At 32.5% G+C, this 25,963-nt stretch overlaps 1 protein-coding gene across 1 annotated transcript; it reads left to right on the top strand.

The window, feature by feature from the left end:
* Positions 1-25,963, top strand: LOC149089982 (zinc transporter ZIP10-like). The gene is made up of 10 exons (XM_089231769.1): positions 1-146; positions 5,233-5,671; positions 6,485-6,576; positions 8,742-8,931; positions 9,249-9,418; positions 12,236-12,406; positions 13,023-13,167; positions 20,403-20,840; positions 21,973-22,241; positions 25,441-25,963. Exons 2-10 carry the CDS (start codon positions 5,260-5,262, stop codon positions 25,579-25,581), a joined length of 2,028 nt encoding a protein of 675 aa, XP_089087895.1. The 5' UTR covers positions 1-146; positions 5,233-5,259; the 3' UTR covers positions 25,582-25,963.

Raw genomic sequence — 25,963 nt, 5'->3', positions numbered from 1 at the left:
ACAGCCGCCGCCGCCATTACTGAGACTGTACCTTTCTCCTTCGGCTACTGCGTTGCACACGGCACTCCTGAGAAGACAGTTCTCGCGGGTTTATTGAAAACTCACCTGTTTTATTTTTTTTAACACCCCCGAGGAAACAAACACAGGTTTGTGAATTTTTTTTCAAATCAATTAATGATGTTACAGGTGTTTGTTTTTTCCCCCCTTAATGTTTTTATATATTTTAAAAGATCTCGTAGTAAAAAGCCCGACTTTTGATTTCTCAATTTATAGAGGCTGCCGGCATGGTGCTGGTGCTCGTAAACATTAATATGTGTGTGTGTCTTGTTTACATTTGTCATTAATTAAATACTTTTTTCATTTCTATTTTCAAGATCCGTTTAATTTACAGTAATGTACAAATATATTAAAAAAAATGTTTTATTTTTAATTACTAGAAAAAGAGAATTCTAATCGATTTTTGTTTTGAGTTCAGGTTGATCCTAATAATTTATTTTCATGTCCGTGATGTATTGAAACATGTCTCTGTGTAGCCTGATCAATCTTATATATTAGTAAATGTTAATTTACCCTCATAATGGGTCCGCTAATTCTTAGTCTGGGGGGTGACCCTCCCCCCTCTTAGGAATCGGCGGGGTGAATCCGAGTCTGTGACTAGTTTCATTGGTTTTACCACGTGCTTTTTGATTTGTTAGCCTTGTTTTGGTTTGATTCCCTGAAAATCGTGTTTTTTTTTCATGTTTGTTTATTAAAGAAATGTATTTTGTGGCGTGGTTTCTTTTTTTTTTATTAAAATATTCTTGGGCACGCGTTTCCGAAATTGTGGGTCATGATCGTAATTGGGGCTCCCGCCCTGGGGAATGGGGACGACTCTTATCAATTTTTATTTTTCACGCTATAAACTTGCTACAGGGGGCCCCCCCCGGGGGGGGGGGGGGAAGGAAAGGCATGTTCCCAACTCTATTCCTGAACCCCGACACCAGCAACAAGATATTCTGGTGCCACACATATACACCCAGAATGCATATTCCAATTTGTAGGAATGCTTATTGGTGCATTGTACAATTTAGTGGTGGTAATGGTGGCTGAGCTTAGTTGTCTGGGATCTTTGGTAATGCTACCATTACTAAATGGCGCGTGGACCTCGTTCTGTATTGCTTTACTGTACCTCTCTAACGAATGGGTGCATGTGTTGTGAACCTAATGTGAAGTTTGTTTTTGTTGCTTGTGAAGTGCTGCCATCTATCTTCCGAACCCTGAAGCAGACAAATTGGCTGGTTGTTTGTTTTCTCACGTCATTATCATAAATAATTAAGATTTATACCAACATCCCACACAAATTAGTATTTAAATTTTGACAAAAAAATATTTGAAGTATAAGAAAAATCGCCTTTCAATGTCCACTTTGACCCAATTTTAAAAACTTTACCCGAATTGAAATCGAAACTACAAGGTTTCGTGTGTGTGTTTTTGAATTTCCTTATGGGTAGCCGTTTTTCAAAGGTTACCGAGGAGTCTGAGAGGACACGTCTCATTTTTTTTTATTGTTGAGCCTGGGCGGAGATGCGGGGGGTCAAAGTGAAGTCGACTGATCTAATGTATATATGAATTGACATCATCATCGTGCCCCCCCCCCCAGACTTCCAAGTCTATCTCTGCCTATGTTGTTGAGGATATAAAAGTGTATTTCCATAGCCTAGTGTTTCTCAACCTATGGTCCGCAAGCAGACTTGATAAAATTAATTCTAATAAAACTTAATTCTTAAGCCGGGATTGCACTATAAAAGTTTTGTAAAAGTGCTTTTATAAAACTTGAAATATACAACCAATAAGCCGATCGGTTATATTCGAGCGAGTGCAAACGATCAGTTTATTGGTTGTATTTTTCTTGTTTTATATAAGAACTTTTCTAAAACTTTTATAGCGTAATGCTGGCCTAACTGAATGAAAAACCATTCAACCTTTTGTAGTTATGTTAGGCATGGATTACACTATAAAAGTTTTATGAAAGATATTTTATCAAACTTCTATAGTGTAATCCCTGCCTCGGTTTTTTCCCATATGGGTTCAAATAAAAATTATACTTTCATAGTTTGATTCAGCATACATCATGGAAAATGTTGGGAATTGCGATCCTTCGGGATACGATTTAATACAGGGTATCATTAAATTTAGTCATAAAAAAATTTATCGCCTCAAACGTAATTTGTTAATTTCCGCAGGGTGGGAGAAATGAAAGACTCTGCAAATCATAGAAAACAAAAATATATTTCACAGGAAAAAATATTTGAATGATCAGATGATCATATTTCATTGAGAAAAATAGGTTAAACTGGGATCTCTTAAAAAGCATAAAATATGGGAAAATCGCCAATTGTCATCAAAACCATTGCCAGAAGTAGACACAATCACCAATAGTTATTAAAATTGGAGAAAAATTTTGAAAAAAAAAAAGTTGAACCTGAAAAATATGAGATGAACATATATTGTCATAATTATCATAATATAATTTATATATTATGAAAATGATGTGTATTCATGATCTAATTAAATAATTATAGGGAAAAAAATGGGACGGAGGATTAACAAAATATTGTTATAATGTGACAACCATGGTGGTGGTGCTTCGAGTAGTTAACATGGGGGATGAAATATATATGAGGGGAGACATGTAAGTTCTAAGTGGAGAAAAGTAATATACAGTACATATGCACATGAAAATAAATTCATTAAGTAAAATTACAATGTGTGTGTGTACATACAACATTGTTAATTAAAAAAAAAGTTCAAAAGTGTTTTTCAATGTCCGTCTCAGATAACAGGTTTTAATTAATTTTTTGTAGGCAGGAAGAGACATTTGTATCTGAATTTAAAGAAAAGAAATTGCAAAACTTTAGAGTGATACATGTAAAGTATTTTCTAGCTATTGTTTTGTGAATTAGTGGTAGAGTAAAAGTATTATTTATTCTTGAAGATGAACGAGCGGTATTGAGATTTAAGAAAAACTTTTTTTTTTTTTTTTTTTGTGAATGCAGCAAAAGTGATTTTGTGAAAATAAAGATGTTGAAGTGGTAATATTTGTAGGTGGTTGTAAAGGACAGATGTAGGCAAGTGATAATTATTAGTAATCATAAAATTCTATTTTGAATAGAAATGATTGGTTGGAGATTAGTAAGATAAGTCACTTCCCAAGCAAGACTACATTGAATGGGGGGAAAAAATCATACTAAAATGTTGATGAAATTATGTTATTTGAGCATTGTTTAAGGTAATAGAATTTATTAAGTACAAATCTAAGTTAATTTAATAAATATTTGACATGTGATTTTCATTTCATGTGGTGGTCAATATGCAAACCTAGATATTTTATTGTACTGACCTACTCTAGATCTTGACAAGTACTAGAGGAATCTGTGTTGCAGTTGATGTCATAGGAAAAAATGGTTAAGTCAGGTTGATTAGCGGGAATTAATGAAAAATTTATAAACTTGGTTTTCGTAATGTTAATTTGTAGGTCATTAGCATTTAACCAATTTCTTTTACGAAATTAAGGCCACAGACTTTTTTACAAAAAAACCATTCAGTAGCAATGTAAAAACAAGTTAATTGGGAAATAGGATCTTCTGAATGTTATGTTAAAATGAATCTTCGGAAAGTGAAGTTATTTGTGTCTCCTCTGGGAATTAAACTTGGGTTCTCTCACATACCAGACAAGTGCGCTAACCAATACACCAGGGAAACAACCTTCATTTCCTCAGAATACACATTGTAAGCTTTTTGTGATCAAGACAATATCCTTGTGGGAATACTATGAATTCCATTTTAGATATTTTGAGAAAAATATGTTTAAAGACTGAATGATGTGTATATTTAACATAATATTCTTAAAAAAACAAACTTCGTGTGTTTTCAAATTTCCTAGTTGTAGCATATTGAAGTGCGTGCTAATAAGGAAAGGACCCAAGGTGTCATCCTCAAAAAATTGTGAAAAAATTATAGTACATTCATCTCATCTAGAAACACAAAAAAATTAGCAGCAAATTGCAATTATTAAATCTGCCAAAAATTTTTAAAAATAACCAGTTGGCTACTCATCGCCTTGCATTTCTTGGCAATATCTATAAAAAAAACTTTCTTCACTCTGACTCTAATTTTCCTCTTTCCTTTTTCTGTGCTGTACCTAATCATGTGTTGTTTGAATGACGTTAATCTAGGGTTGCTGGATTTTTAAATCTATTCTTGGCCTCCATTCGCTTAAAAATTTTAATATTTGCTTTTTTTAGGGACTTTAAATAATTACACTAGATTTTTTAAATTCCTGTGAATGTTTAAATGAGTAAAATCAGTGGTAATTTTCTCAAAACTTCTTGAAGATCTCCCCTTTGGACCCTCCTTGTATAAGATCTGTTATTTTTTACCTACCAACAAATCATAAATTTTTAAGTTATGAAGTTGTAGTATTGAGGCAAGGATATAATATGGGCTGTTTCATGACGTACTGGAGTCGGTACCAGCTAACATCATTGCCCTGACAGAACCGGTTTACAGCTATTAGCTACCCTTGTATTTCAAGTTTGCTGTAGTTAAAAAGTATATTATATGACAGTGACGTCGCGCGACTGAGACGGCAAGAGTTACCTCAAAGGGATGAGACCGACTTTACTATATAGCTCTGGCAAATGTTGCTATTGAAGCTACTTTCTGTTTGGACAGGCGAGAAAAGCAATAGCCTGATGTATTTGTTTATTAATTATTACTAACGAAAGACCTAGGTAATTGAGATGTAGACAAGTGTCTGGAGCTACGATTGTGCCAGAGTGGCATGGTGGTAAGATGCTCGTCTACCATCGTGAAGGTTGTTGTCAGGGTCCCAGGTTCGAACCCAAGGGAGGATATATAGATAAGATATTTTCCCTAACAAACTCAAGGCGACCACCGATAGATAGCGCCTTCACTTCCAGCCCATCTCACTAATGGCAGTAAATTGCAATATAGCGATATGGCCAGAGTTGGTGTTTGGTGAAGTAGTAGTGAAGTTACGATTAACCTGGAGTCTGTAACTATGTTTTTCTGGCATGTCTGCTGCAGACACTAGGTTTTTTATGAACCTCCAGTTTACAAACTGCACGTTCTTACAAACCAATCTTCTGTTCTCAAACAATATACAATTCTTTCAAATTAATGTTTCTGTAAATTTCCATGTTGATAGTATTTTGTCTTGTTTCATTTCAGAGTGAATTGCCTCCAAAATAATAACAGATGTGCACCCGAAAGTTAGTTTGTGCCTGTTTGCTCTTTTCGTGTGTTGTACATCATTGTTGTTGGTGCAAGAACCATGAACAAACTGCTGCTCATGAAAAGAAAAAAATCCATAAACATGACGATATAGACAGTCAGTTTTTCATAGAAAAGTTATTCGAACAGTATTCTGAGGAGAAGCAGGCATTGACATTAAATGATCTGGAACTCCTTTTGAAGAAGCTAAGCATATGTTCTAGTTGTAAACCCAATTGTTCTGAGAGGCCAAATAAAAGTGATATTCACCATGAAGATTCAATTCACATCGATAAGCCAAAAAATGTCTCTCTCTCAAAATCTAGTGCAGTTGAATCAAAGCAATCCCAACTAGCTGTTGATTATTCCAGTACAACATTAAAAGAGCCTTCTAATGGTATGTTTTTTTTGTCAATTATTCTATATGCATTAATGTGTGGTAGTTCTATAATTGATTGTGTAGGACATGTTGGACTCTATGTATTGATTATGTTGATTATGATAATTACAACTTCTTAGTTACTGAAAATAAAGACTGGCAAGTATACAGATTGCAGAAACAAAAAAATGGATAAGAGACTTTTTCAAGATCAAGAAGCACATTACACAAAGCAAAATATTGGTATATTTAAATTTTGATTCATTATAAAAGTGGATCAAGACAACAAATGCTCTTAACACTTTCCTCAAGAAACTTGTCTTTTTCATTCCCCCCACAGTGGGAAATGAGTCTTTGATGTACCGACATGACGCAGATCCTCACAAGCCCTCCGACTTGTTGCATGCCTTGTAACTTGTCATTCCATCCACATTACATGTGGTGGTAAATCACTTGAGTTAAAAATTTGAGCATCTGTAGTATGGACTAGCTGTTCTGATATGCATTGAGTTGTGTACGACAGGGCTGGACAAATCCCAGGCACCAGGTCACCATGGCCACTAAAAAATTGGTGTTGGGGGCCTAAAATTTTTCCTTTTCGTAATTATTAAATTGCAGGCTGAGAGCAGCAATTCCAAAATGCTTTGCTGCATAAAGTGTATGGAATTTATAACAGCATATCTGCCAACATGAAAGGGTCAGCCCTAAAAAGAGGTAAAAAAAAAACCATAATTTTGGACCTTTTTCTCTGGGTAAAAAATTCTTGGCACCTAGATTTTTTTACGATTTGTCCAGTCCTGGTGTATGATAAAATTTATCATTGTCTTTCAGATCTATTGCATGAAAATTTGACTGCGCAATCAATGATCACAGAGTCTGATAACTTCACAGCAGTAGATGTGAAAAATACTCTCGTAAAAAAGGTATGTACTGTTTTTTTGCAACCAGTCAAGTTATCATGAATTGATTTATCACACTGATTACACTATGTAACACGATTTTTGTTCCTGGTTAAGTAATTTGTTCCTCAATTCCAAATCACAACCAAAAATGGCAGAAAACAGCAATTATGTGTTTCAAACTTTGCTTTTGAACTTAGGAGAGTAAATTTTCATTGTTTTAAAGGTCAAATGCATGAAAATAAGGACTTTAACACCAAATTATTTGAAAACATATTCAGGAAAAAACTGCCATTTCTGTGAAGTTGCCAGCTATTGATATCATAAATTCCCAAGAAAAAATAAATTTTTATTGGCCATATTTAAGTGGGACATAAGCCAATTATTATCAATCAATCATCAATAAAACAAAATTGCCTCCCATTACCAAAACCAGAGTTCCTTAAAGCAGAATGTTTTGCGTTCTGCAATGAACCCTTGGCTGACGAAAATGTTCTGCAGTAAAACTTTCCGCTTGTAAGGTCGTGTGGGCATCGTACTGGACTCTCTTCCTGAGGATCCAGGTTCGAAACCTGTTGATGGCACAGTGGTAATTGGCTGAAGTTGGTTTTCTGCAGTTTTCCTGCTTCGGTGCAAATGCAAGCCAGTCTCCCATTTGAAAAAGTCTCTCCGCAGAGAGCAGGCAGACCAACAACACGATACTGACGTAACATGAAAATTCAAGCATTTCATCTTTACTTCAGTAAATGGAAGACATATGGCAGCACGAACACAAAACAAGCTCAACTCAACAACATAAATACGTTAGGACCACACATACGCTCAGAACACTCATTCTAGCATGTGCCGATTCATTAGAAATTTCATAGAAGAATGTGTACAAGGTGCGTGTATGGTTAAGAAGTAGTAGTAAAAATTTCCATAATAATGTTTTCTACACCTTTCTTACAGTTCTTCCTGATTGTTCTGCAGTAGCACTCATTGTTCTGCGACGTACTTTGCAGATTTCGACATATTCTGCTGTGGAACAAAAGTTGAATCAAACAAAAAAAAATAGCTAATACAAGTCCAAAAAAATTTCAGATATATATTTAACGGTATAATCGGTCACAGCTCTTATTGGCCATTGTGTCATGTGACGCCATGATTTTTTTAAAATACTAACATTTTGCTTATTTGACATGACTGATCTCCAAAAAGTAATGTCACCATTATATATAAAAATTTGTTGTGTGAAATAGTTTGTCACAGTGCTAGACGAGAAATCAGTAGCATTTCAAACACCTACAGCATATTCCCTACATTTTCTGTGGCAAAGATTAAAAAAAAAGTTTTTCTAATCAAATTACAGTAAGAAATTTGAAATATAAGAAACTTCTCAAAAAAAACTTGCACTTAAAAAGAAGCTTGGGAAATCTTTTGTTTGCATGCTTAATGCCTTCCTGAGAAATCACAGGGTCAAAAACCATCTTACGCTTATGAAAAAGCCCGAAAATATATAGGAAAATGGAATACTGCTCTAAGTGGCACATCACACCCTCCACACACGTCTCAACAAATTCAAAGAAAACACACGTGCTCACTAAAAATAGCGCATGCATTAAAGAATTTCAACTTCTATATCAAGGAGAACACATCAAAAATATCATGGAGATTACTTTTTGGGACTAAAACATGAAAATTAAGTGTATACAAGAATAAAAATGGGGGGGGGGGGGATTGATTTTAAAATGATTATCAGGATGAAAATTTTTTTTTAAATCAATTTCAATATTGCAGTCATCCAATTAGCCAATGGTAAACGACTAATTCACAAATGTTAATGCCCTTATCACAAAAGCGAAGTTTAAGGGAAATAATTTCATATTTATTCAGGCTAGGCAAACAGAAATAACTTATACCCACAAATAAAGAAATACAGTTGAATACCGTTATAGCGAAAATCTCGTTTTAACGAACACTTTTCTAATCCCTCAAATAAGTTTACATAGGAACAATGCAAACAACCTGAAATTCCTTTTATAACAAAATTTCGTTATAACAAAGTGATTTCTCCGGTCTCTTGGAGAGTTCGTTATAATGGGATTCAACTGTAGTTTTTTCTTTCCCCCCCCCCCCCCTTCTCCCCACAGTGTTATTAACTTGTTTATACTTGCTCTCGTGACTTTTTTCTTCTTTTTTTTTTACAGCAATGCAACAGTGTGCAAAGTCTATTTCAAAAATTCAATGATAGCGAAAAAAGTATGATTTATCCTTCAGATTTTTACCAAGTCTGCCCAGCAATACTCTATCATATAAGTAGCTGCAATGAGTTCAACAAAAACGAACATGCAGATTATCATAATGAGCATCAAGAGAACGAACCAATTTCTGCAGAAGGTATGCTGTTATATTTTTAGCCTTGAAGAATTTATCATGCCTGCTACTTAATTTTTTTAATCAATTTCGTTGGGGGGAAAAAACTGTTACTACATTCTCAACCTCTGTAGATTTTTATTCCTTTATCAGAAAGCTCTGTCTGAGTTATTTTAAAAAATAATAAAGCATTTCACGTAAATTTCTTTTTATTAATAGAATTTTCTTTTTAATTTAATCGCTTAATATTGCAGTTTGCAGAGTAGGTATATTGATTGAAATATTTTTCGTTATTTGTGTATGGATGTGACTATAACTGTTTTTCTCTATTTTTTGAACAGTTTGGCTTTATGCCACAATGGCAATTCTTGCAATAAGTTCATGTGGGCTGATCAGTGTTGCTATGATCCCATTAATTCAGCGATTCTGTTACCATACCCTGCTTCAATTTTTGGTGGCCTTGGCTGTCAGCAGTCTTGCAGGAGATGCACTTCTTCATTTGATCCCACATGTAAGCAGAAAAAAAAAAATCGAAAAATGTGTTTATTCTAATATACCAATTTTGTTTCACACACACACACACACACACACACACACACACACACACACACACGCATTCATTCATTCTTGAAGTTACAGTACATATATAGCTGAGCCCTGTATGCTTTGTTCTTCTGTGCTATTGAGTGTAAGCAGATAGACTCTACAAATAAAAGAGGAAAGGCAGCAAGGGGGGGGGGAATACAGGCAAGAAGCCAGGACAAGTACTATGCTACTAACCTTTTTCAAGTGAACTGACCCGATCCCCATCATAGTATCCGCCTATGATTGACAGAATCCATCATTACAATAGGTTGTAATACTATTAACAAATATGCTTTACTTATCAGTTTCACGGACAGGAAAAAAGGCAGATTTCTGCAAAAGAAATGGAATTTCTGTGTATTCTTTTTTACTGTCATCGTGGCTTGGCCTTTGAGTTCGGGAGTTTTTTAAAAAATATTTTGAGATATGGATGAAAATGTGTTAATTCAGTATAGTAAATGTAGGATTTTTTTTCCTTCAAGATATAGTTTTTCTAAAAAAAATATTTTAACTATCTTAAGGTAGGAAACATTTCATGGTACTCGTCCATTGTAATCATGCCACTCGGAATCATGCTTTTGAATTTGTCTCTTGTTTGGTGCTAAATATTTTTTTTTTAGTGTAATGAGTCATAAAAGCAACAAGCAAAATAGCATTAATTCAGTGTTGAAAATGTGTGGTTATGACGAAAGAGTACACATTTTAAATTTTTTTCTGTTTCAATCCATTATAAATTTGAGCTTGAGAAAATGGGTTGTCACACTGAACTCACTGATGCGCTATAGTACATCAATACCTGAAATTTTGAAGAAAAAATTAACATGCTCCACAGTATTCTTTTAATTGATGAGGACCCAAGTTTATTTCAACTACCTGTATTCCAGACAAGTTGGAATAATAATTTTATATGATGTCATTTGCGCTGGAAAAATTAGTGAGCTGTGTGTGACATAAGTGCAATTATTTTCCCTCTTAATTGTGAGGTATTTATGGTCAATAACATAAGTGAAAAGCAGATGATAATTCAATACAAATACCTTTTTGCTTTATGCAATATAGTTGGGCCTGCTTATAACAAAGTCAGCAAAAATGTTTGTTATATCCATCTTGATTTGTTAAGCATACATTAGCAATCATGGCAGATGGAAAAAACATGCGAAAATTTTTAATATCTGTGTTTTATTACAAGCAAATCTGACTATCACTATGATGCAATTTTAGAAACTTATTTTAAACCATTGTAACCTGTAGAATTAAATTGGAGTTTGATTTCAATTTTTAAAATGAGCTTGCAAATGAAAGACATGGCGCAGTTAAAATGGTGAAATTTAACAGGTTTAAGGATTTGGAGATGAGGCAAATGTGAATAAAACGCTTGAATTCCACTCACAGAGCTCACAAATGAATCTAGGAAATGGGAAAACAAATGATGAAATATACTTGCGTGTTCATTACTGGTGCCTTTGTTTTTGAATCATCAAATGGCTTTTGACATTGACTGCAACACCATAGTTGTACATAAATCGATGGCACGTCATACCCATTCTCATGAGGCTAGAATTGTCCCATTAGCGAGAGATATTCAGAGTTCTGCATAAAACTTTATAGAGATATGAAGAATGCTCTGCCTGTTCACTGAATCTTGACTTTCATTTTAGGGGGAGGGGGGTGTGATCTTATTTTCCCAGGACCTTTTAGAAGAGCAGAATCGCATTCACTAAAACTAGTTCATTTGCCATCCAATCAAAAACTTGGAAGTAAAAGGGAATGAGATCAATAGATTTTGTCTTTTGTTACCAAAATCCACACTCTTCTCAAGTATTAACTATCCTTTGTCTTCTCTTCTGTGTTTTATGAATTCATCAAACAACTTTTTCTTATGATTTGAAGAGGAGGGAAGAATGCTCAGATGAATGAAAAAAAAAGTTTGCTAACATCACTGTGGTTGCTAAAGTATCTGGAAGGTTATATGCAATTCTAAATAGCTCAAGATGAGTTAATCTTGTAAGGTAGTGGTTTTCAAAGTATGCGACAAAACTCCTAGCTCCATCGTCAACCTCTGTTAGGAAGGTTGTGAAGAGTTGATGTATTGATGTGTGCCTGTTCAGATGCTTTGAAGAGTGATTCTTTTCTAGACTATTCTAAGTAGCAGCAGATAAACTATGACAAGGCTAAGGGAGTTGTGGGTGGAAAAGTTTTTGAAAGCCACTATTGTGTAAGGGAAGCAGTGGATTTGAGCTGATCCTTTCTTGAAGCATACTATATGTAATTTCAGTGTTTTATTAAAACACGCATTTAATCTATTTACATTGAAAATTATATCTTCCCAATGGAGTTCCTGATGAAATAAATCAACTTCATTGCGTAGAGATTATGCAGTATTTAATATTGTAAAAATATATATAAATAACAAGGAATTATATTATTCAAATACTATAAAACTAACTTAGATTAGCAGTCGGGCAGATGGGTAAAATGTGCAAAATTTTTAATATCTGTGTTACAAGCTTATTTGATTGTGATATAAAACTACAATGTGATTTGGAAACTTTTGGATTTGAAAACTATTGTAGCCTGTAGAATTCAATTGGAGTTTTGAGTGAGTTTGGAGTTCTAAATGAGCTTGCAAATGAAAGACATAGCGCAGTTAAAAGTTAAAATGGTGAAATTTTCTCTTATCTTACTATGTATGATATTGTGTTTTTAATCTTTTTTTTTTTTTTTTTCTGTTTATTTTTTATAGTCTATGACGTTAGTTGAAAGCCATCATACACATCATGAAAAAAATTTGGATCATCATCATGCTTCTGTCTTGAGAGGATTCACAGCATTGTTAGCAATGTATTTCTTTTTTATCATTGAACGATGTCTGAACCTCATAACAAGCTACAGAAAAGTTAAGCAAAGAACTAAGGTAAGTGATGAAGTATAAGCATTTTAATTCTGTTCTGTTTGTTGAAGCCAATTGCATCTAATATTCCCTGATGATGCCAACTGCTGTTGATGAAATGTTGAGTTGATACTCAAACTTGCAACAGTTCCTTAGTTCAACAAAATCTCATTCATTGATGCCACTGATTTTTATTATTACGAATGCAAGATATCACTTTTCTTATGTTAGTCATGTTTTCAACAGTGTTGTGATGAAATTGGTTTTAATGAAATTAGAATTTTTGTTTTTAAATTAAACATATGATGCCACACATTTAAACTAAACAAAGCTAAGGTTTAAATATTACAATGGGAAGGGGGGGGGGGAAGAAATGGTGTAAGCTACACGTCTTTTTCTTTTTTGCTTGTATTCCATCCCATGTGGCTTGTTTTTAAGTCACACGGTAAAAATGGAATGGCTCAATGATTTATAAACATTGTTCAGAGCAATTGATAACCGCTCTTTCCCATAGTTACTCCAAGATTTTTGTAATAGAGCATTTGACTATAATTTGAAAATTAATCTATACAAGGGTTTTTCAATGTGAATTCATGTTTTTATTAATCCTGTAATAAAAGTTTCCATAAACATTTTGCAGGCACTTCAAAATGCTAACTTTGCTGCAAGATCTTTGACTACTGTTGATGGTGATCAAAGCCGGGTCGTTGGAGAAAAGCTTTCCCATCACAAACATGGTTCTTATGGGTATAAGTTTGATCCAGCTGCTTTAGAAGTATTAGAAAGTGAGTTTCATATAATCAATGCATTTCCATCTGGATTTTTTGTTTTACATTATCATATTTATTATACTATAATTAATATATATACATACATTCATATTTATATCATTTATTCATTATATATTTCATAGTTATTTTCTATTTGATTTTTCTGAAAATTGATCAAAATATTGTTCTTTATATAAAAAAAATCGTGAGGTGAATCAAAAAAATTGGATGCCAGCAAATTTCTCGGGTGCCAAACATTTTTTTCAAAGAAAATGGCAGAATTTTTTTTTACTTTTGTCTTTGCTGAGACTTGGTAAATTTTCCCCCATGTTGGTGGAAATTTTTTTGTTGTTCTCAGACTTTCATTCAGTGCTGATTTTGCCATGGCAATGTGGAACCTGTAATTTGCCAAGCCCTGTAATAGTGTTGTAGTACAGTAAAATGTCTTGCAGACAGCAGTGGGGGGAAAAATTATCGGTAAAAGAGGGGTGACTGTTAATCAGGGGTTTTGAAAGCATAGTAAATTTTCATGTGTATAGTAAAACTATTTGGCTGTAAAAGAGGGAGTGACCACATCTAAGGGTCCATTAAGAGTGGGTTTTACTGTATTTTTAACTGTATAATACAATCAGTACTAACACATCTAGATATTGAGGAGGAAAAAAGGTCAGCATATATATAAGACAATGCTTTTCTACACACACAGCAATTGCTACAAAAGTCCAAGTGGGAATGTGTTTGAGTCATCTAGTAGATAGTCTTTTCTTCCGAAAATATCCTAGTAAGTCCAATTCATTCTGTATTCGAGTAAGGAATATATTGGAATCTATGTGACCAAACTATTATATTTGTGTAATAAAGTCTACAGAAAAAGAGGGCCTTCTGCAATTTTTAAATTGATACCTAGAATGTTAAGCATTACAAAAATTTGTGTGCATCTCTGAATCACTTTCCAGATATACTTCTATTCCAGAAAAACTTTGAGCCATTTCATGTAGAATGAAAGATTTGCCCAAGCGAAATGCATTAAAAAAATGAGCCAAGACTAGAATGTTTTCAGTGCACACATGCAAGACTTAGAACGTCTGGGCTGTTCAGTTTAATGCTAAGAGCTTATCTTTTTCATCCTCATGCATGAGACAGAAATGAGTTGACCACATTACATAGAGAGAAACCTACGAACCCGACTGGGTGTGAATGTGTAAAAAAAACATAGATATAAGTAACGTGTATTATGACTTATACACAGAATAAAAAAACATGAATTTTTGTTCATTCAACCGGGGAGCCTTCAATCAGTTTTTGCCATTTTTAACAACGCTTCTTAGTGTTTATAAAGCTTATCTTTTAATTTTGGGTAGTGCTTGGAACAAATTAAACGATTTTATATAGAAATCTATGGGGTCATTCCATGTCAAATCACCCAGCCATGACACCCATAGTCTCAGATTTCAATGATTTTTTTTATTTGTTGCATTTACCATCCTTATTAACCGTGTGAAATATTATTTGCATATCTCTAAAACTTTTTGAGAAAAAAAATGTTGAAATTTATCAAAAACTAATGCAGATGACATTTCCGAGGCTCAATTTTTAAGCGGCATTGTTTGAGAAAATAAATCATAACTTTTTCAATTTTCAATATATTCAAGTGAAATTTTCACTAAAGTGTTCACAAAAACATATAGAATATGAATAAAAATAATTCATACACTTACATTTGAAATTTACATGCAAAAAAATTATGTAAACTTTGTTTTTGTGGAATTTTTCGTTAGAAAAAATACAATTTTTCAAACGTATTTTTAGACCAGAGGCACACCAGTTACCGAAACAAATTTTATTTTAAATTTCTCATAAATATATGAAGTAAAATGCTGGAGAAAAAAAATAATGGTTTTTTGACCGTTAATATGTTTATTCTGGCTCGCAACACAAAATTCATCAAAATAAGACTGGGTCGTTCAGATTTCAAATCATTCAACTAGATACTGAAATGCAACCCATCATCCCAGATTCCAATTATTATTTTTTATTTATTGCTTCTACCATGCTTGTTGACCATGCAAAGTTTCATGTACATATCTCTGAAACTTTTTGAGAAAAAAAATGTTTTCTAACCTCACGAATGACGTCTCTTAGGCTAACCCCATTCAAGCAATATTATTTGTTAAAATATATCATAACTTTGCAGATTTTCAGTATATGCAAATGAAATTTCCATTAAAATGCTCACAAAAAAATGCAGATTATGAATAGAAAAAATGTAAACCTTAGAGGGAAAAAGTCATTTAAATTTAATTTTTTTGTTATTTTTTTTTTTTTTTTAACACAATTTTTTAAACACTTTTTTGTATGCACAGCATGAATTTTCAATTTTATATAAATTTAATCCTATTAATATATTAAGAAGACTAGAAAAGTAAACATTATTTTGACAGTTAATACATTTGAGTAACAAAACAATTGTACTTATATGACTACATTAATTATATTTGTACATTTTGAATTAATATAATGATTCATGCTTAGTAAAAAGAAATTTATATTTTATTTTTCATGTACGCTTATACATTTATTACAATATTCATTAAATTAAGTTTCATGAGTAGTTAATGCAATAATTCAAAACAATTAATAAATTTTAAAATTCTAGGATTAAATGAATTCATGAAATAATTAGAAATGTTAATGTAATGTGTCAAATGGGAGTTGGTGAAAAAAAAAGGTTTTGGGGGAATAAAATAATTTTTCAAATTAAACCTTCATGTTCAGAATCTTAGAAGTGTTCAAATTCTAAATAATTAATTTCACTTTTAATTGATCCATAAATATTTCTTATGATGCAACAAAGACAAACTTTTGCAATCTGATATATTTTTGCATAAAGAATTATTTTGTATTTGATAGATATATATATATATATATATAATCTATATATAGATTAATTTTTGAAGTTTTTTAACGTGATTAATTATAAAGTTATTTTACCACAACAGTGTTAAATTTTTTTTTAATTACTTTGATTTTTACAGCATATATTTTAATAAACATATATTTAATGTATATGATAAATATGAAATGGTTATACTTGTGTGAAAAAAATCTACATTATAATATTTAACACAAGCCTCTATATATTTTTCCCAAGAAATAATTTAAAATTGCTGATAAAAAGCCAGAATATGAGGCATTAAATCACAAAGAATTAAATTATCAGATACAACCTAATTGTTGTAGCTGAGGCAGATGGAAGAGAGTAGAATTGAAAACCTAATGTATATAATGCCTGGTGGTGATATATAAGGTGTGATGTTTCTTGTTGTGATGATGATTGTAAAAAATAATAATAGCTTCTGTGAAGATATGAACTATGGCACACTGGTCTTTGTCCTTCAGAGGGCAGCTGGTGTCTTATTTAATTATAAGACTTTATCATCCCAGCAGGTGATGATAAAGTCACTGCTGCTGCTTCATTGTGAAAACTAAAACAAAAGTGTTGGAACTAAACTGCCCCCGCCCCCCCTATCCAATGATGCAAGTCTCAATTATGATCTTGCTGAAGACAGAGAATGTGCTCCTTAAAGTAACCTACTCCAGGGTTAGCAAATTTTTCTTATGATAACACAATTTCCATTTGAGCTAAATATTTTATATCATTTTGGAAATAAAGGAAAATGTCAGAAAAGACACTTGAAATTTATAGTGTTGGAAAAAAAACTGGATCTGACTGTCATAAAAAGTGTTATGCAAAAGTGTAAAATCTGTTACCCATTACATCATTGGACCCATCGGACATCAATATTGAGGAGTGGAGCAAGTTCTGAACATTTATCTACTGTGTGTTTAAGCATTATAGAGCTTTTTTCTCAAAGTATGAAATATATCCGGAAGCATGCTTTAATCCTTTAAAATGTCATAAGAAAAAAAATAACAAAAGGTTTAAGGATAGTAAACTTGTATTTTTCATGTATAAATGAAATAAACGGTTGTACAAAATCAATTCCAGGGCGAAAAATATGCCATGCCTGTAGAGACAGTGAATATAAACAACAATAAATTAAATGAAGAAACTGAATACTGTGAAGAGATGAACAGTGATAGTAATGTAGAGAAGTAACTTGGAAAAATGTCAATTATTAAACAAGAAGCACTTGAAGAAATAAATTCATCTCTACAGAACATAGAAGAGTCACCAATTAAACTTCATAGGGTAGCTCCACAGTGCAAGTCAAACAATGCCAAAAGAAAAGTTGCATCTGCTTACAACACTTTAAAATCAAATGTTTGTAAAGTTTTTGAAGAATTACCAGAAAATGAATCTCAAAGCACGCTTACCATAATGAAGATATTAAACAGAAAGAAAAGATGAATATTTTGATAAAGTTAATTAGAAATAAGACTCAATTTACCCATCACAACAGGGGCAAATTTTAACTCTGGCCCCTGCTTTAAGAAATGGGAACAAGGAAAAAAAAAAAAAAAAGAGTTCAATGTCACTGAATATGCCGTGAGAAAAACAGGAAAGCTTTTGTAAATGAAAAAGCAAAGGTGAGCCATTGTGTTTTTATTCTAAAAAGAATCAAAAATTAAATTTCAACGATTTTTTTGCAATCTAATTTTTTAATGCAAAGGTTTAAATTTTTTTTCCTAGTCATAATCTACATTTTTTTGTGAGCATTTTAGTGGAAATTATTTCATTTGAATATATTGAAAATCTGCAAAGTTATGATATATTTTCACAAATAATATTGCTTGAATGGGGTTAGCCTAAGAGACGTCATTCGTGAGGTTAGAAAACATTTTTTTTCTGAAAATTTTTTTGAGATATGTACATGAAACTTTGCATGGTCAACAAGCATGGTAGAAGCAATAAATAAAAAATAATAATTGGAATCTGGGATGATGGGTTGCATTTCAGTATCTAGTTGAATGATTTGAAATCGGAACGATCCAGTCTTATTTCGATGAATTTTGTGTTGCGAGCCAGAATAAACATATTAACGGTCAAAAAACCATTATTTTTTTTCTCCAGTATTTTACTTCATATATTTAGGAGAAATTTAAAATAAAAGTTGTTTTGGTAACTCCTGTGCCTCTGGTCTAAAAATACGTTTGAAAAATTGTATTTTTTCTAACGAAAAATCCCACAAAAACAAAGTTTACATAATTTTTTTGCATGTAAATTTCAAATGTAAGTGTATGAATTATTTTTATTCATATTCTGTATGTTTTTGTGAACACTTTAGTGAAAATTTCACTTGAATATATTGAAAATTGAAAAAGTTATGATTTATTTTCTCAAACAATGCCGCTTAAAAATTGAGCCTCGGAAATGTCATCTGCATCAGTTTTTGATAAATTTCAACATTTTTTTTCTCAAAAAGTTTTAGAGATATGCACATAATATTTCATACGGTTAATAAGGATGGTAAATGCAACAAATAAAAAAAAAAATCATTGAAATCGGAGACTATGGGTGTCATTTTGGCATTTTGCCGGGTGATTTGAAATGGAATGACCCTATGGGAAATTGTGTTTCAGCTAACAAATGAGATTTCTGAATGAATTTTCTTCTTTAGCCAAGGTATTACTGTAGTGAATAGAAACTCAAAAAAATTGAATAAATGGTTTCTTTTTTTTTTACACTTCTTTGATAGGTACCTCCTGGTGCACATCAATAAAATATTTACCAACTCAAACTTTCGAATATACACATAATATTATTAATTTTTCATTTGCTTAGTTTGAAAATTCAACAGGTAGAGTAGTCATTAAAAACCTCTAAGTGGACAAAAAATTTGTTTTTTCCATTTAGACATTTACTACTTCATAGTCTTGTCAGTAACTAACATTCATCATACATAATTATGGTCCATATTTTGTGTATAGGTGAAACAAAAGTTTGCATTACAAAGCAGTTGGATACATATTTCTATTCTAAGTTTGTAGTATTCCAATTGTCTTCTGTGTGTATTTTTAGGCCATGCAGAGGCATAAGCAATATTTACAATGCTTGGCAAAAAGCTAGAAATTAGAGTACTTTATTTGTCAAAAATGATTACACTGGTATTAAACAGCAAAATGTGAACATTCCTTTAAAAAAAAAGATGACAACGCATTAAAACCATACGGTTCACCCCTTGACTTATTTACATCAGACCTTGTACCTAAAATTACAGACCTTGTAATTTTCACATTTTGCACTGTGCTTTTGAAAGTGGTCTTGAAGGAGTGTCACTCTTGAAAAACATGCATGTCTTTATAATTTGTTGTGTATTGTCGAAAAGAATTGACAGACTCTGCACTTTGAAAGACTCAAAAAAAAAAAAAAATTAATATATATTGTGAGGAGAGACAGAAAAGATTAATCTGTGGTTGCTAGTGCACTGTTTTGCCCAAAAATTGTTTTTGTAAGTCATTTCTGTCATTTTGCTTTGACTTGAGTCAATCTTATAGGTCAATCTCATATTTTCTATGATTGTTATCTAAGGAGAATAACCCCCTCCTCTTCCCCCCCCCCGTCCTGCTTTTTCCTGCATTTTCTCATTTTTGAGTGGGAGCCTTGTTTATTCTCTCGCCCCCCCCCCCCCATAAAAAACCATACCCAATTTCATTCTATGACAGTTTCTTGTGACTTCGATAGCAGGGATATGATATACAATATCTCGTATTCATTTGCTATCAAAGACCTGTTTTTTAAAATCAGGCATGGAACCTTTCTTTTCTATAAGCCCTCGTATTGTTGTATGCATCATATTCATAACAAGAGAGAATGATTTAAATTTTGTTTTCTCTCGATATGATCATTTGTAAATATTGAATGTTATGAATTGTGATTCAAATCACTTTTTAAATTCTAGCACTTATTCAACCTAAAATTACATCAGCAGCTGTAAAGAAAAAAAAATACATCCACTCCTATGCTGCTATTGACATCAGAGTGTGTGTGATGGGTTATTTTATCTCAGAACTCATGTTAGAGAAAATTATGTAATTGATTTAACTAATTATGTGAGAGAAAGACTTTTCACTCTCTACCCTTCCATCGGGTGCAGTATAAAATGTAAAATAAGTTTGTGATGTGCCTAACAGACACGTTGCGCCCGTCAGAGGGTTGTCTTTGTTTTTTTTCCTACTCATCTTTAAGTGGCTGTACATTACAAATTTCCAACCAATTGGTAATTTTAACTATTTGAAGAAATAATTTCGCAAAATTTCACTTCACACATGGTTATTTTTCTCTTTAGGGTTGACTGAACCAATTGAAATGTCCAAACAGCAGTGTGAAGGGTGTTCTTTAGAATCAGAAAATGGATCACTTGGTAATCTGGAAGATAAAAAAGATAATGCCTCAGACTTGCCGAAACTTTGTAAGGGTGGACCTGTAATCAAAGAAAATGAAGCAATTCCAGAAGAAGTAAAGCAGCTGCATGTCGATGTTGCATATTTACCAACAGAACGTGAACAAGATACACCTTCGGAAGATTGCCACAGAGAAACTGTTGTCTATAGACATGCACATGATAATCACAGTTATATTGTTACAGTAACAGAAAGAGATAGAGAAGATCATCACCACCACCACCATCATGGGCATAGTCATGAGACACATACTGTATCATCAGTTGCATGGATGGTGGTTATGGGAGATGGCTTGCATAATTTGTGTGATGGATTAGCAATCGGTAAGTAAAACTACAGTAGAACCCCTAACTTGACATTCACAGTTGGCATAATATTAAATTTGATGGGGAGAAACCTCTCTAACTCAACACAAAATAGCTAAACGCAGCTTAAGTCAATTACAATTCGCATTGTGTTATCACAAATTTTCCTGACGTTTCTTTTTTTTTCTTTTTTTTTCTTTTTTTTGTCATTTATCAAAAATACTTCCTCATACCTTGGGGCAGTTTTCTATTTTTAGATTCTGGAAACTCTGCCTGTGGACTATGAAAGTCACAGATAAGTGAGAAATGATTGAAAAATTGAAAAAAAAAAAATCTTATTTTATTGAAATCAAAAGTTTTAAGTTAAAAAAAAATGAAAGTTCTCCTAACTCTCAGCAATCGCACTGTTCATTAACAAATAACAGATATTTTGATACACTAAATGCTTTTTTCACCACTATTCAAGATTATTTGGGAAACTTTTCATGGAAAATTGCAGGTGGTTTTTTTTTTAAATTTGTAGACGATGGAATGAAATCGTTCAACTATAAATATAAATGGATATAAATGGTTGCATGGGCAGTTGCATCATTACAACACACTTTCTCATATGGTTTCTTAATTTTTTTTTTTTTTTTTGTTAAACATCCAAACATCCATTTTGGTTTGATGCAAAATGATATGATGAGGTTCCACTGTATTCAGTTTTTTCATTATTCATGTTTTGTTTCACTTTCCAACCATTGCACTGTGCTCATCATTGCAAGTCTCACTGAAAATCAAAAGTTAAAATTTTTTTAAATTACACACTTAAATTTACGCTTTCTCGTATGGTTTCTTCACTTTTTTTTTTCTTAAACATCCATTTTGGTTTGACGCAAAATGATATCGATGTCTGGTTTTTATTGCTGGTTTTCACTTGAGAACGACTCTTCCATTGAATAGAGGTGGAAGAAGGATACAAAGATGCATCTATTAAAATGTTTTATTTAATCCTTGTTCAGCTAGTTGCAAGATAACCAGTCTCATTCTTTATTCAACAGCCCTTGTGTTTATCACAAATATCTCCTTATTTTACGATTCTAGTGTTTAGGTTATACACTTTTTTTTTTTTGTTATTAACTAGTCTGCAAATCTGTTTTTTACGTAGGTGCTGCATTTGCTTCAAGTCTGTCGGGTGGATTCATGACATCTGTTGCAGTATTGTGCCACGAACTTCCGCATGAACTAGGTGATTTTGCCATTCTTTTAAAAACTGGAATGACTGTTAAAGAAGCCATTATGTACAACAGCATATCGTCGCTTTTATCTTTCATCGGCACAATGATAGGAGTTTCCTTAGGAAATGTAACATCCGCCACCTACTGGATTTTCTCAGGAGCTGCTGGAATGTTTCTCTACATAGCATTGGTAGATATGGTAAGAAATTTTTAATCAATTTTTTCAGCAGCAAATGTGTTTTTCAAATTTAATGTGTCTATGATACTGTGCACCAGAACAATTTTTTAGGTGCCAAAATAATTTTTACCTGGGGAAAAAAGGGTCCGAAATGAAGCTTTTCGCCATAGGGATGTGGCATTTTTCCATCCCTGGTATAAACCATTAACACTAGAACCACGACACTTTTGGTATACCTAGGCCTACGGACTGGGTCAAATTGGCCCAAACTGTGAAGAAACAGTTTTCCTTAGTGAAAACAGTAATTTATTTTCTGTACCTGGGTTTTTCCCAAATCTTGACGTTGGTTGTGTATTCAATAACAGAACACTATATTTGTTTATGAGTAAGTATCAAAAGGGCTTTAAAATAAAATGTGTAATTCAGTAAAAATAAGATTTTGTGCACAGTTTTTACACTATGCAATACAATAACTTATTTTAGTAAACCCATAATATGACAAAGATGTAAAATAAGCGGGTCAAGTTAAGTATGAGAATGTCTATAATATGATCTGTCAAATAAGTATTGATCCCTTACCAATAAAAGAAATTTGTGATGAGCAGTTTGGAGCAAATGTTTTTTGCGATTCTTATACATTTACCACATCTGAGGTTGCACAACTCAAACTTAAGTTTTGTTTCCACATTTTGATGTTATCCCTGACATTGGACTCGTTTCTTTTTTGATGGCTCACGAACAGTTACATGATGAAGAGTGCAAGGGCAAAATATATGATCAACACAGCTCTTCAATAAGATTTTAGAGGCACTGCATTCGAAAAATAGTTTTACAGTTACTGTTCCCCACAAAATCCAGGAATTTATTATAGCAAGATCTAGGATGTTATAGAAAATGTGGAAGGCCACCTTTGTTATGTTACCTTCGCAAAATATTTTCTTGTTATTTTTTATCTTATCAGTTACATCTATAGCAAATTTTGTTGAATTGATGTGTGAAATAGTTTCCGGAAGTTTTTTGGGGCTATTGACTGTCAAATGAAGTGTGCTGAGTAATAACATTTTTATCCTTTTTTTTCTTGGTAAATTTTCATTGTGGCATCATTGTTTTCCAGTTGATGTTTCATGCAGTTGTAGTTTCACTATCTTTATTGCGTTAGGTACTTCTCTTCAATTTCGTCTCACTGTCCCTACTAAGCTCGTATTTTTGGCTTTTAGCATTTGAGCCAGTTCCAATGCAGTGAAAAAAGTTGTCAGTTGTAACATTTCTGCCCTTGTTCTCAAATGGCTTGATCAGTTGCATCAATACTTGCTCTAAAAGAGAGATTCATTGGACGCTGATCCTTCCCAAAAGTTTGGAAATCCATTCAAAACGTATTTGGTGTCAACATCAACTGCAAGCCAGAATTTTATTCCTTTTTTGTGACATCATTTGCTTACAGAAATATAGGCAACACATTTTTTCTCTATAGTCTAGTTTTTACTTTCCCAAGTCCCATCCGAATACCAGGTATTCAAATTTACAAAGCAAAAAATATATAGCTCTACTTATCGTTTCTTCATTGAATAAAAGATAATCTCCTTGGACAACAAATTGACCTTGAAAGACCTGTATTCTTCATTTAGAAATACATTTTAGAGAGGGTAACCAATTACAAGAAAATTGTACTTTTTTTACTACAGAATAGTATGTTGGGTCAAAATGACCCAAACACAGTTCTAGTGCTTATAGCTCTGAAATACACAAAATTTGAAGAGAATAAAATTTTTGGAAATTAATATTTATATAATATCGGGAAAAGTCACGAAATTCTTTTATCATCTGTGGTTAAGTTTTTGAGATGATGGAAACTAAGTTTGGTTTGAGTCAATTTGGCCCACTCCACAGTTTTAGCATTAAGCAACAAATTGCAGTGTATTTCAGAAAGTGTTGATACGAAAATGCAGTCAAATCTTAATTTATCCAATTTTCTTTTAAGTCTCTGTGTACATTTGTATTAATCTCAAGTCTAATTCAATTATTTTTCTTGAATTTGTGAATGAAAGTATTGGTTTTATCTTACTATCAGGGTTGAACTACATGTGCATATACCTGCCAACTGTTGTGATTTTATTGTATCTAGTACGATTTTAGCCAATCAATATGATTATACGCTTACCAAATTGCTAATATTGATGTTTTCCTGCCTATGTCTCAAACTGGTCAATGTTAGAAATTGTCTGTTGGTAGACATTACTCTGCAGAACCAGTAACCAAAATTTTTTGCACTTTCCAAGGTGAGAAAAAGTAGAACCCTGCTGAGAATTTTCACGGTGGGTTTTATTGGTGTGGCTTATGCACCAATAAAAATGTGTTTATGAAGCATACTGGGTGGTGCATTAGTCTTTTATCATCCATTTGATAGATCAATATTTTTCCTGAATTTGCATGCCAAATCTTAATTCTTAATCCTTTGTTTTCATGAATTATATAGCATTTTTTGTAATTCAGACTGAATTTTCTAAATGAACTTGCACCAAAAATTAAATTTATAATTCATGCATTTATGATAGATTTACAATAATAGACCTTAATTTTCCCAATATTTGAGCATCTTCAAAATTTTACCATGTCTGAAATAATAGTTTTTTTTATGTGATATTTGTTGTTTGTGTGTGTGTGTGTGTGTGTGTGTGTACTATTCAGGGTCGGGAATTTTCAATATTTTCAGAAATTTTTGACTAAAAATAATATTGCACTTGATTCTAGTGCAATATTATTCTATTATATATAATTCTTTTATTATCAATTATTCAGCTGATTGGAATGTCAAATTTTGAGTTATGAATACTGGTTGATTTTTAACTCTAGTATCCATCTAATGAATTTTTGAGTTAAATTCATTTTAGATGGAAGATAACGGTAGCGTATCTTTTTATTATAAAGGAAACCAGACTCTCGGGAAGCAATTGCTCTCTGATTATATAATTTGTAATAAATTTTAGTGTGGAGTCCCCCCTGCCTTTTTCCCTGTTAATTGAAAAATGGGCCGCATTACACTCTTTATGAATAGAGTAGGTTTTTTTTCCTCTGAGGTTGGCAAGTCTGCATGTGTAACTTTAAGGCTTTATTCAAAGGTTTACAACTCTATGCAAAATACAGATATAATTTTCTAATTTTAATGTAGAAAAAAGTGATTTTCACAATACATTAATTAAATTTGCAATTTTTTTTTTTTTAGCTTCCAGAGTTAGCTGGTATACATTTCAGGAATGGTGGATGTTTACAGATTTTAGCACAGCTTTTGGGCATAATAACAGGAACATCGATAATGTTAGTGATAGCATTATACGAGCATGAACTACAACACTTGGTTAGCTGACAAAAAAGGAATGTTTTGTATACATGTCCAACTTGAAATTTAACTCTATCAAGACAAAAGAAACACATTTGCATTAGTTACAATATGTATAATGAGCTTCTGAATTATTTTCCCCTTGTACAGAAGTATAGAAACTGTTTCTCATTAATTGTCTTTTAATCATAAATTTAGTCTGGAAATAGATAAACAGTTTGTGATTGTTATTTTCCTTTTTGTTGAACTTTTTTTTGAGTGGGGGGGGGGAATTTTCAATGTGCGTAGAACCTTCCTTTCTAAAATGAAATTTTAAAAGAAAAATCAAAATTCTCTAAGGCTTTGATCTTTGAGGTTGTAGGATGTTAGATGGAAGTAAAACCTCTCTTAGGAGTACCATTTTCCTTTC

Source organism: Pholcus phalangioides, unplaced genomic scaffold, assembly GCF_987345545.1.
Source record: "Pholcus phalangioides strain wild (caught in Gottingen) unplaced genomic scaffold, Ppha-v1.0 ptg000001l_1, whole genome shotgun sequence".
Lineage (NCBI taxonomy): Eukaryota > Metazoa > Arthropoda > Arachnida > Araneae > Pholcidae > Pholcus > Pholcus phalangioides.
Note: the sequence above shows the minus strand (reverse complement) of the source record. Positions and strands in the feature narration are given on the sequence as shown.

Bases quoted from the DNA above. Each gene is read 5' to 3' on its own strand.
- LOC149089982 (XM_089231769.1), top strand. From the start codon at position 5,260: ATGTGCACCCGAAAGTTAGTTTGTGCCTGTTTGCTCTTTTCGTGTGTT. The intron at 9,419-12,235 runs GTAAGCAGAAAA...TATTTTTTATAG, and splicing joins TTCTTCATTTGATCCCACAT to TCTATGACGTTAGTTGAAAG. The intron at 13,168-20,402 runs GTGAGTTTCATA...TTTTCTCTTTAG, and splicing joins TGCTTTAGAAGTATTAGAAA to GGTTGACTGAACCAATTGAA.